This window comes from Crinia signifera, chromosome 8 (assembly GCF_055691185.1).
Source record: "Crinia signifera chromosome 8, ASM5569118v1, whole genome shotgun sequence".
In the NCBI taxonomy this organism is placed as follows: Eukaryota; Metazoa; Chordata; class Amphibia; order Anura; family Myobatrachidae; genus Crinia; species Crinia signifera.
The window spans coordinates 150882107-150895236 of NC_139224.1; the positions used below are offsets into that span (position 1 = coordinate 150882107).

At 45.8% G+C, this 13130-nt stretch overlaps 1 protein-coding gene across 7 annotated transcripts in view; it reads right to left on the reverse strand.

Moving 5' to 3' along the window:
* Positions 1-695: 695 nt before the first annotated feature.
* The window catches only part of LOC146026592 (calreticulin-like), a 77644-nt gene continuing 65209 nt past the window's right edge, over positions 696-13130 (reverse strand). For all 7 annotated transcript variants that reach the window (XM_083157398.1, XM_083157395.1, XM_083157394.1 and 4 more), the window contains 3 exons: positions 4839-4982; positions 2642-2734; positions 696-1546 (listed from right to left, as the gene is read on the reverse strand). In XM_083157398.1, coding sequence (XP_083013524.1) covers positions 1298-1546; positions 2642-2734; positions 4839-4982 — 486 coding nt within the window. In that variant the 3' untranslated portion in view covers positions 696-1297. The remainder of the gene's footprint in view (positions 1547-2641; positions 2735-4838; positions 4983-13130) is intronic.

Below are 13130 nucleotides of genomic sequence, written 5' to 3' on the forward strand. Positions count from 1 at the left end.
GATTTATTAAGCTCGGTGAAGTGATAAAATGTCTGTTTTTTTTATCACCGGCCAATCAGCTCCTACCTGTCATTTTCAAACCAAGCCTGTAACTTCACAGCTAGGAGCTGATTAGCCGGTGATAAAATCCAGACACTTTATCACTTCACAAAGCTTAATAAATCTGCCCCTATGTTCCTTGGCATGACTAAGCGAGAGACTGTATACTTGGTCTTGGTGATCTCACCAGACAGCCTGACTAGGGTGGGCAATCCCAGCCAGCTCCGCATAACTGAAACTGTGAGTGGACGGTTGGGGGGGGGGTTAACTCAATCCCGGGAATCAAGCATTTTTCAATCCCAAATCTTGGGACTGAAAAAATGCCCTGGTATTGGCCTCCTTAATCCTGACTAAAGGGGCTCATACACCATTAGGGCAATCTCCCGATACACTGGCAGTCAGGGCGGGGATCAGGCATATTAAACAAGTAAAAATCCAGATCACTTGATCTCAGCAGGGATTGCAGAATCAGGACTTTTTTACATGCTTCATTTCTTGATCCCCGATGGATCACCAATCATCGCTGGCCGCTGATTGGAGCACGCAGTCAGCAGAACAGCAGTTCCCGTGGATCGGGAGATCCCAACTGCTGGGGTGTGGGCCCCTTTACCTGAGGCTCGGACACAGCAGCAGATCAGAAAAGCTGGATGGGGCACTATTTACATATGACATACAAGGACACAGCGGCTGTGCTGCTTACATCCACCTCCAAATAAGCCCAGCAGGGGCAACATTCTATTTCACTTGTTGTGCAGAGAACTATTTACATTTATGGATAATTAAATGGAATCTTTGACATTGATGTGTACATTACAAACATCTGTATGTCATATATGGGTGACTAATAGTTAAGGTTCTCTGTAACAGACTAGTCACATAGGTCATTGTGTATATTTCCTTACTAACCAGCTCTCAGCACATTATGTATAATGTTTACTATGCTCACAATAAGCCCTTATGTGTACAAGGCATGACAGGCAGGTTCTGCAAACACATTGATGGGGATTGTAGTAACACGACATCCACATAGACAGTAATACGTGTGACGCACTTGTTTCTGTAAATTATTTGGAATTAATGCCAACTATATAATCAGGGAGCAAATAATGAGTAAGTGGTATCACAAATTCTTTACTGATGTTCAACCATGTTGGACAGCCAACTAATAAAGTTATTGCGTCACAACGGCCATCTTTGTCCCCCATATTTATGTAGACAGTTCTATCTCTTCTTCAGGTCTTTGATATTATGATGGGTTTTACAATTCATCCTTAGGCTCTGGGGGTTGCGGCAGCTGAGCCGGTTCTGGTGCTGGTATAGGTGCCGGGTCCTCTAATCCATACTGTTTTCGTAACTCTTTTCTTAGTTTTTCCTTCCTCTTCTTTTCCTCCCTTTCCATCTCATCGATTTGTGCAAACTCCTTCTCTAGCTTTTTCCATCTTTGCTTTTTTTCATCTTTTGCGTCTCTCTCCTCATCCTGTATCGTCTTCATCTTCAGTTCTGGTTCCTAAGGAAGATCAAAGCAAAGCGTTAGAAGAGGTCATGGTTGTAACTCCCAACATAGGAGGGCAGATGACAAGCTTGTGGCCTTTTTCAAGGAGGTACAACCAGTACTAATGTACTTGGCCCAGCTCAGATCCTTTTGCATAAAAAAGTGACCAAATCACCCTGGTGTATGGGCATATTTACTCCCCACTTTCCTCTTTCTATATTCTCCATCTCTCTACTGCTTCCATTGTAATTGCCTGCCCTTTTGTACTGTAATTTTATGGGTGCAGGATGTGCGGCATGGGCCCCGCAAACCCAGTTCTAATAATACATATACAGTATACAAGGTGGATGTACATGTGCACTACATATATCCCCATGCCACACACAGGGGTAGATTTATTAATCCTGCTTTAAGGAACCTTATGGGCGCAGGTTCGCTTCACCACTTTATCGTGGTGAAGAGAACCTGACTTTCGCCCGAATCTATTAATGTTTGTGTGCACGTTATGGGAGTGCGTTATCCCCTGCTGTCGGGGATACGTTTCCTCCCATAACGAATGCTGTAGGCGTCCGGCGGCGTCTTCTGCGCATGCGCCGGATACCTTGGGCTTGCGTTGTGTACCCGGCGCATGCGCAGTTTTCCGCTTGCTGGTCTCCGGCGTCTTCAAATTCAAACTGCGCATGCGCCGGGTAATGTTTGCCAGGGATGCTGTAGTACCCGGCGCATGCGCAGTTTGAATTTGAAGACGCCGGAGACCAGCAAGTGTCGCGTAACTTCATAGAGGAGACCCGCAGCGCCAGAAAATTCTGTCGATAAGGACAGCACCCCAGAGACGCACGAAGGGCACATAAAGAAGAATCATAAATTAGGTATGGCTAATGCGCTCTGTACTAAAACTAGTACATGCGCTAAGTCCCCGCCCCCGAACCGCTGCCGTTAAAGTACCCGCACAACGGGTTTGATAGATCAGGGGATGTGCTATCCCCTGCTTTAGCGCACGGGGATAGCGCATATACCCCACTTCACCTGTTAATAAATCTACCCCCGAATATGAAAACTTCATGTCCACCTTGCACCCGGCTAGTGACGTCACTGCTTGTGGTTTCTTACCCTGGTCTCACCCCACGTCTCATTTCCAATTTCCTCAGCTAAAAATTCATCATTTGTAATGAGGAAGTTATCAAAGATTGTGCCAGACTTCACCTAAGGAAAATAATAGAAGAAATCAGAATTATATATAAAACTCAACTTGTGGCACAATAAAGCACACGGACTAATTATAGCAGCATCTCTCTGCAGCACACTGTCTAATTATAGCAGCCTCTCTCTGCAGCACACTGCCTAATTATAGCAGCCTCTCTCTGCAGCACACTGCCTAATTATAGCAGCCTCTCTCTGCAGCACACTGCCTAATTATAGCAGCCTCTCCCTGCAGCAGCACTGCCTAATTATAGCAGCCTCTCCCTGCAGCTCACTGCCTAATTATAGCAGCATCTCTCTGCAGCACACTGCCTAATTATAGCAGCCTCTCTCTGCAGCACACTGCCTAATTATAGCAGCCTCTCTCTGCAGCACACTGCCTAATTATAGCAGCCTCTCCCTGCAGCACACTGCTTAATTATAGTAGCATCTCTCTGCAGCACACTGCCTAATTATAGCAGCATCTCTCTGAAGCACACTGTCTAATTATAGCAGCCTCTCTGCAGCACACTGCCTAATTATAGCAGCATCTCTCTGCAGCACACTGACTATTTATAGCAGCCTCTCTCTGCAGCAGAACAAAAAAAATATTTAAATTACTAAAAAATTACTTAAAAATAATTTAAATTGAAAAAGCTGTCCTTGAAGTGACAGCGAAACGCGTTGGTGTGTTTCCAGGGACCTGTCTGTGACCTGTTACTATCATCCTGCCTAATTATCTGGACTTGCACTTCATCCCCTTATATTGGGAGACATCCCTCAAGCACTACTGCACTTTGGAGAGGATCCCCATTCCACCTTGGTCCTCACGGACTGGGACACCTCCAGAGAATTATATGAAGATTTACAATTGAAGTACCATTTCCTACATAAATACAGCCGCATCTTAGAGAGGATCCCCAATTTCAGCAGCCTCTCTCTGCAGCACACTGCCTAATTAGAGCAGCCTTACTCTGCAGTGCAACTTCTCCAGACAGCACACTGTTTAAGGATGAGAGCTTAATACTGCAGTGCAGCTTCTACATGCAGAACACTGTTTATGGATGGCAGCATTGCTCTGCAGCGCAGCTTCTCTATGCAGAACATTGCCTATAGATGTCAGCCTTACTCTGTAGCGCAGCTTCTCCATGCAGCACACTGCTCAAGGATGGCAGCCTCACTATGGGATTCCTCCTGCTGCATATCTTTTAGTCTTGCCAAAACCTCAGAAGATTTGGTTAGATGTTTTTGATATCACCTCTAAAGCTTCAGGACTCACACTCCCAGTACAACCTGACACAGCCCTACTCCACCGTTACCCTCCCTCTCTCCATTTACACTGTAGATATGTAACCAGTCATTGTCCAAACTTGGAAAAACCCTGTTCCCCCAATCCTTTTTAAAGCCCCATACACATTTGCCAATGCACACCAACGCCTATACTGATGGCAGAGGGGACCTGGCTGGGTGCCAGCATCAGCAAGTGCCTACACACTTGCTGATACCAGCGTGGAGGGGAGCTTATGGGCATCCTTGAGATTCAGGAGCCTCCTGGCCATTCTATATAAAATTTTAGCTAAAGTGACCATACTTACCTACTCTCCCAGAATTGTCAGGGAAAATCAGGTCCCCCCTTGGCCCCCTGGAAGGGTGGGCAAGCCTCCCGCATTTAGCAGGACCCCCACACCAGGGGCTAAAATGACGTAAATCTTGTCTTTTAGTACCACCCCATCCTCGATTAGCCGCAAATCACAGCATTTACTAGAATGGGGGCATGGCTTAATGATGACAAGCCCCACCCCTGCCCCAAAGAAAAGCTGCAGAGAGTCTCCTTGTCTGGCTTCTCCCAGAGAGGAGATGCTTAAAGTAGGCAAGTCTGGCTAAAGTCAGATAGGCAAATGGTTTCTATTTATGAGCTTTGTATTACTCCTGTATGTACTGGTTTGAAATAAACTGCTGTAATTACAAGGTAGGTAAACCTAAGCTGCTAGACTGTGACTGTCACCTGTCTGACTGTGGGCTGCCATCTACCCCAGGAGACAGATGTGCAGTTGGCTTATACAATACATGTTTAAGGGTTATGTTTCTCATTATATTACATTTTGCCCTTCAAAAATATTTTACTTACCTGCCAGAGATCTAGGCCAATGACCCCCAGCTCATCATATCTGTAAAGGGTCGGATCTGGGACATAATCCGGATTATCAATGTCAGGTTGTACCCACACCCCTTGATAGTTTGGATTATCTATTATTTGAGGTTGCCAAATTCCCTGTTGAATGAAACAGAAATAAGTAAAAGTAACAATGATTTATAGGACACTATCATCTATATATGTCTAGTACAATACAAAAAATGGTGAATGGATCAACCGTGGGCACAGCTGCTCGTAGGTTTCAACCACTTAATGAGGAGACAACACTCCTCCAAACATATATACACCGCACAAATTTATAAGTGGAAACCCTCTAGCGCTTGTTCGCATCAAGGTATCTTTCAGGCCACTCAGCAGATGAATCATAAAAGTGCTTTAATGACTTCCACATCCAGAAGTACACATCATATACAAGATAAAATCAGATAAGACAGAGTAATCACTGTGACTGCTTGTACAAAATGGAACAATGGTGAAACCGTGGAATTTACAACCTGAGAGGTCTTCCGGATGATCCAGCCAGGGAGTAGGTCAGTCAAGGTCCAAGATTGCAGCAGTCATAAAGGGATCACCTTCCTCTAGTAACACACAACGCGTTTCGATCCACTCTGGGATCTTTTTCAAGTGTATAGAGGATTGAATCGGATGGGGTTAATATACCCCATATACAGGAAGTAACAGGACTTCCTGTTTCCTGTTGCTCGTACATTCACATTTAAAAAAATACATCAACAATGTTTTACAGTGCACGGTACCTTAAAAAACAGCTCATAAGATAAGCCCATGGTCAGATGTCCTATATGTAAAGTGCTGTAAGTGGCTGGCGTCTCAAAAGAAAAGAGAGACGCGATACCGGAAGTACGGTGCGTTCCACTGCACCCACCTCCGCGCGTCACTCGGCCGGAAACCTACATGCTGCGTTCACGGAGTCTGGCCCCGGCTAATAGGAGGCGCACGCAATGCTGGTAACTTGCGGCGCCTTCTAATGACATGTGCGTTCCAGCACATGAAAAACCGGACATGATGTGTATGTTAAATAAATAACTGACCAAGAACTGCAAGGGAAGATCTGGGGGAATTGTGGGAGAGTGGACTAAACCTCAGTACTGAGGAAGAGAGTAAAGTGGACACTATTAGTTGTATACCCCCACCTCCACCCCATTTATCCCAAGAGAGTAAGCACAAACTCTACACAAGTAAAAGGAAAGTGTGTTAATACAGTGACAGTATACCTCAGAAAAAGCCAAACAGATCTGACCAGCATCTTGATTTTCACTCAGTGAAAATTACCCAGTGTATTTTGAACTATGGGGAAAACCTCCGCAGCCACAGCGGCAGCTAAATTAGAAAAATATGCGCGCACCACCCAGACCTCCAAAATGGCGTCCCAGTGTGTACCTAGCTCTCCCTCCTCCCGCACAGAGATGGATACCTCAATTATAGAGTCAGCACAGTCATCACAACAGATTTTACAAGCAATAAATACCTCTGAGCAACGGGTAACAGAAAAGATCGGCCAGGTCCAAGTGGATGTCTCTTTATTGAGGCAAGACATGCAAAACATCAGGGCAAGGGTGCAAGAAACAGAACACCGAATCTCACAATTAGAAGACACCACCGCCCCTTTAATAAAAAAGGTAGAGAGCCTTGCCCAACAAATGGTGAACATCCAGTCTAAGATGTCGGACATGGAGGGGAGAGCCAGGCGAAATAATATTCGCATTGTCGGACTCCCGGAGAGGACGGAGGGGTCAGACCCAGAAAAATTCATCGAACAGTGGCTCACGCAAATATTTCCAAAGGAAGCGTTCACTCAGCAATTTGCCATAGAAAGAGCGCACAGGATACCACTGAGACCACTACCCCCGGGAGTCCCGGCAAGAACCCTAATAGCCAGATTATTGCATTATAAAGATAGGGACACTATCATGAGACTGGCACGAGAGAAGGGTATAGTCATGTATGACAATCACAAAGTGGCATTCGCGACTTGTACCAGTTAAAATGGACCCTTAAATTCAAGTATTTGGGCATTTGGATAACTCCAAAATGGAAGCAGTTATCATTCTGATACTGAAGAAGGAAAAAGACCCCCTCTCTCCAGATTCGTATAGGCCAATATCGCTATTATGTCGCTTGGATGTGTCTCTGGACGCGGCCAAGGCCTTCGACACTGTGGATTGGGAATATCTATGGGCAGTCCTACAGAAATTAGGCTTTGGGCCACGATTCATCAAATATATCCAGATGCTATATACCTCCCCACATGCAAGGATATCAGTAAATGGATATATTTCAGAATCCCTTGAACTTAGGAGAGGAACTCGCCAGGGATGCCCACTATCCCCCGCCCTGTTTGCCATGGCAATTGAGCCATTGGCATGTAAAATACGTTCAGACCCAGATATTAAGGGAATTTCGATAGGTAAAGTGGTAGATGTTATAGCACTTTATGCCGATGACATGCTAATCTTCTTACAAGAACCAGGGAAGTCTCTTCAAACTATGTTAGATCAAGTGAATGGCTTTGGGAGAGTATCAGAACTACGTATTAACTGGGACAAGTCGAGTATGCTCCCAATATCGGGGAGGATACCTGAGGGGCACCGCGACTTGTACCAGTTAAAATGGACCCTAACATTCAAGTATTTGGGCATTTGGATAACTCCAAAAATGCATAAGTTTGTTGAGCTAAATGTGGAACCAATTACAGCCTGGCTCAAGGAAAAAGCACATATATGGAAAAGACTACCAATTACGGTCACTGGACGTATAAATATGATTAAGTTAGCAGTGCAGCCAAAATATTTAAATGTTTGGCAAAATTCACCTGTATACGTTCCCATGGCAGTATTTACATATATAGAAAAAAAACATACTGTCCTTTATCTGGAAAGATAAACAAGCCTGAGTTGCCATTAAAACCCTATATAAATCAAAAGAAAAGGGAGGCTTAGCCCTTCCAAATCTCAGGAATGACTACATGGCCTCACAATTGGCACATGCACAAGGGTGGGTTAATAATGATCTAGATCAAACTACCCAAGTCCTCTTTGATGAACAGATGGGTCAGTGTGAATCCCCAGTACACTTCTTGCTATCTGGATGCCCCCTGAGTGAGAGCCATCCACTGTTTCGACAACTAGCATTAATTTGGAGACAGGCGCACGGAATGTGGGAATGGACGGGAACAGAAGCCCAATGCTCCATATGGTTCAATAGGAAATATAGTGAGATGGAAAAATTATCGGTAGACAATGGGCCTTATTTTGGTTCATTCTTTCTGACAAAATCCTTCTTAGATGGACAAAACCATGTGCACTGCAGGGGGGGGGCAGATGTAAAATGTGCAGAGAGAATTAGATTTGGGTGAGTAATTTTGTTTCTGTGCAGGGAAAATACTGACTGCTTTCTTTTTACACTGCAATATAGATCTCACTTTGAAGTAAAACCCCACCCAAATCTAATTCTCTCTGCACAAGTAACATCTGCCCCACCTGCAGTGCACATGGTTTTGCCCATCTAAGAAGGATTTTGTCAGAAAGAATGAACCAAAATAAGGCCCAACATATGGAAAAAAAAAGTGGAAATAGGACATCTTTATGATAATGATCAATTTAAGTCATTTAGTCAATTAAGTATTGATTTTGATATACCAAATAATAATTTCTATAGATACCCCCAGCTGTGACATGCTATATATAAGCAGTTCGGAGGATACACTTTAGAGATCTTTACATCTCCAATTAAAAAAAATGCTACAAACTATGAACAGGAGGTCGCAGGTATCAAAATTATACACTAATATTACCTCAAATCAATATCCTGAGTTACTAGAACGGTTAAAAAATAAATGGGAAACGGATATAGGTCATTTATCAACAGAAAACTGGAAAAGCATATTGGGGTTAATTAAACATGCTACATCTAGCATTAGATATCAGCAGATACATTTCTACATTCTCCATAGGGTATACTGTACTCCAGAGGCGTAACTAGAACTTTGTGGGCCCCATAGCAAAATTTATAATGGGCCCCCCCCCCCTCCCACATTATGCGACCCACCTCAGTGCCCGCCATTCCACATTACGCAACACAATGCAATGCCCATTACGCAACACAACGCAGTGGCCATTACACATTATGCAACAGACCTTAGTGCCCACCATTACACATTATGCAACACAACACAGTGGCCATTACACATTATGCGACCCACCTCAGTGCCCACCATTACACATTATACGACCCACTTCAGTGCCCACCATTACACATTATTCGACCCACACATGCAGAAAAATACAGTAATAAAATATAATATATTGCCCAACTCACCAGATATATTATATTATGCTTTTTCAGGGGTCCTAACTCTAACATCAGAGCATGCAGCGGCAGCACAACATGGAGAGTCTCTGTCTCTCCCTCAGGCTCACAACAGAACAAGTGGTCGGGCCACGGCTAATACTAGCAGCAGCTGCTGCTGCAGACCTGCGGGATGATGACGCTACATCCCGCGGGTCATAGTGCACGGCGACGGGCCCAGTGGCGTAACTAAAAATTTTGCACCCCCTGCCAAAAAAGTTTCTGCCCCCCCCCCCCCCCCCCCACACACACACACATGATGCTAGCACATAGCCATATACCACTGACACATACATAGAAGCTGACACACAAATGCTGACACTTGGCACTGACACAAATGCTGACACAGACACCAAGATAGATGCTAACACATATAAAACACATGGACAGATGATGACACACAGAAAGATGTTGACACACTGATGCTGAAACAGACAGGCAGTGACATACAGACACATGGAGGAACGCTGACACAGACACTTACCATTTTTCATCATCACACGGTTGGCCAAAGCTGTCGGATGCCTGGCATATAGTTGACTGATGAGAAGAGTGCAGGGGGGCCCCTGGGTGCCTGCGCTTGTAGGGAGATATGCGCCGGGTGCCTCAGCAGGGGGGTTGGGGAGTTGCCGAAGAACACAGCCGCTGGGGAGGGCCAGCCTTCATGTGCCAAAGCGGCGGGTGTTTGGCAGGGAGCGCAGCCACTTGATGTCTGTGCGAGTAGGGGGTGGACTGGCAGTTTGTATAAAACACTGCTGTCATCGGCGACCTGAACAGCAGAAAGGGGTAATTACAGGGGGCAAACTGAGGGAGGCTGGGGGGGGGCACAGCCGCAATGGGATGGGAGTCGGCACCATCTCAGGGCGGCAGGTACGCTCAGTACAAAACAGCAGTGCGGCAGTAGCACTAGCAGCTACTAGCACATGGCGGGTACCAGTAGCAGCAGACGGCGGCAGCGTCCTCCCCCCTGCCTGGCTTCTCAAGTTCTCCCCCGGCCAGTCCAGCACTGAGCACAATGCCAGAAGCGGCAGCTCTAATGGCGGAACTCTATATTGACAGTCACGGCGGTGTGCAGGGGAGTGCTTGCTTGCTGTCCATGGGGCCCGGGCCCCCCACCCGCCGGGCCCCATAGCAGCTGCACCCCCTGCACCCACGGTAGTTCCGCCACTGCTGTACTCCAATGCTACTACATAAGGCAGGTATAAGGGACAATACTAGATGTCCAAAATGCATGATGGAAGGAGCAGGGTTCTGGCACCTGATATGGGCATGCCCCAGGGTACAAATGTTCCGGGAGGAAGTGTGGAATGATGTCAGACTTACTGCCCCAGATATAGTACAGTGTGGCCCCAGGGTATGTCTATTCGGGTTAGAGTTAGGGGGCAGTAATGCAATACAGCTATACCAATATATCATCACTTTGACGACCCTGGCAAAGGTGATCATAGCACGCACCTGGTTTGCAGTGAATCAACCAGACATAGCGAGAAGGAGAGCTCTGGTGAGAGATGTGATTAAGCATGAGAAACACATGCACCACACAAAAAATACGCTGCCTAAGTTTCACGGTAAATGGGACAGATGGTGTAACTCCAGATTACATAAAATAAATGATGAAGAAGAAGAGCAGCTGAATGATGGGCATTGATCCATTCAACATAAGAAAATGGGTAAGAAAAGCGGGAGGGGGGAGGAAGCGGGAAATGGGAAAATAACACATTAGTCCACAAAACTATATTAAAGAATGCACAAAAAGAATGCACAAAAGTCATATATAGAAAATATGTATAATATGGGAAATGATGATCCTTGTACACTAAAGGTATAGATTAATAAATAGATATGAATTTATATATGAGAAAACACTAATGTAAAATGGCATAAGAAAAAAAAAAATCACAAGTACACATATTTGAATATAACACAATAAATCCTGGCACATAAGGGGTTAGAAGTGGATTTAATAGTAAGACGTTGCACAGATCAATGCCTAATAAAACAGGAAAATAAAAGTAATCTGGGAATAATGGCAAATAGAGGATTGCACCAATAAGGAACATCAGGAGGGGTTATGCATTGTAAAATAATGACCTGTAACTGATTAATGACTTGTAATGCAGGGCCGTAACTAGGGGGGGGCTGGGGGGTCACGCGCACCGGGCGCTGGAGGTGAGGGGCGCTGTGAGGTCCGGTGACAGGTGTACACGCTGTAGCGGCATGTTACTTTGACTCCGTCCATCTCCTACTAGTGCGGCTGCAGGAAGCGCTGATTACTTCGAAAAGACTTGCCGGACGCTGATTGGCTGAATTCAGCCAATCAGCGTCCGGCAAGTCTTTTTGAAGTCATCAGCGCTTCCCGCCGCAGCGCTAGTAGGAGACGGACGAAGTCAAAGTAAGATGCGGCTACACCATTCTTGCCTCACATGCTGCGGCTTCAACGGAGGAGAGGAGGCTGAGTTAGGAAGCCCGGAGAGCCACACCCAGCTGTCCGCCGCCGCCCCACGTGACCCAGCCCGGACAGCAGCAGCATGGGATGAGGAGGAGAAGGGGAGCAGCCGTGGCGGTGAGAGGACTGTGCGGGGAGGGGGGGTCTCCGGCGGCAGGGACAAGGCGTCATTTGGTCCGGTCCCCCCTGTCAGCTGCTAAGCAGCGGGGAATAAACGCTGTGCGCTGTGCTGGGGGCATGGCTAGAGGCGCACAGAGCCTCTGGGTCATGCCCCCATAGCGGCAAAATGGGGGCGTGGCCTCGCAGGAGAGCCACGATTATAGGCCACACCCCCAAATTAGGCCACACCCCCGAAAAATTCGGTGCGCCTCCGGCGCGCAGCAGCATCACTACTACGAAGCTTCAAAAGTTGGGAGGTATGCTTTCACAAAAGGGGGGGGGGGCACCAAATGACTGCCTTGCCCCGGGCGCCAGAAACCCTAGTTTCGGCCCTGTGTAATGGTTTACTGGTTAAATGTAAGTTAGTCATGTAAATGTATGTACTGGGAATTGTATTTTCATGTCTGTGTTTACTATTTTTGTTATTTTTTACACAAAATCAAATTAAGAATTTTAAATAAAAAAAAAATGGGTTAGTTGGTTCTGAATATATAGCTGGTTGGTTAAAGGGGGGGGGGGGGGGGGGGTTTCTCTCCCCCTCACACCAGAAAATGCAGTGTAAAAGAGGCCAGCCTGCATTATCCTGTGACCATATTCCTGGGTAAATCCCTGCATTTTCTGGTGTGAAAGGGGTATTATTTCAAATAACCGGGGCCTGCAGTGCTCTGAATACAACTGGGCAGCCCCCTGCTCTCTGCCTGGCTGTCAATGGCTGTTATTTCTGCCCCGCGGCTGCTGTCCCCCAGTTACCGAGAGCATGTATTCCCCCTTGGCAATGAGCATGTAATCCCACATAGCAACAAGCATAGAACCCCTGGTAATGAGCATGTAGGCAAGCAGCACTTATGTAGCATAATTTTTAATAGGCATTATGGTGTTTGGCATAATACATAATGTACATTATGGTGTGTGGCTTAACATGTAATGGGCATTGTGGTGTAAACTTTTAATGTGCGCCTTTGGCGTGCAATGTCCCTGTTTGTGAAGCATATTGTGCATTATTGCTCAATCCGTTTGATAAAGTGTGTATTTTGGTCAATCCATGTGGCAAAATGTGAATTTTGCCTTAATCTATTGTGGCATAACTTGAATTTTGACTCAATCCATGTGCCATAGTGTGAATTTTGGCTCATTCCATGTGGCATAATGTGTAAGAGGCAAGAGGGGGTTATTATTGTGTTGCATGATTTGTATAAGGGGTATATGGCGTGGTAAACTTATGTGACCACATAAAAGGTGCTGAAATGTTGTCTACCAAGTTTTGGCTTTCAGTATTTTTTTTATGACTGGAGTGC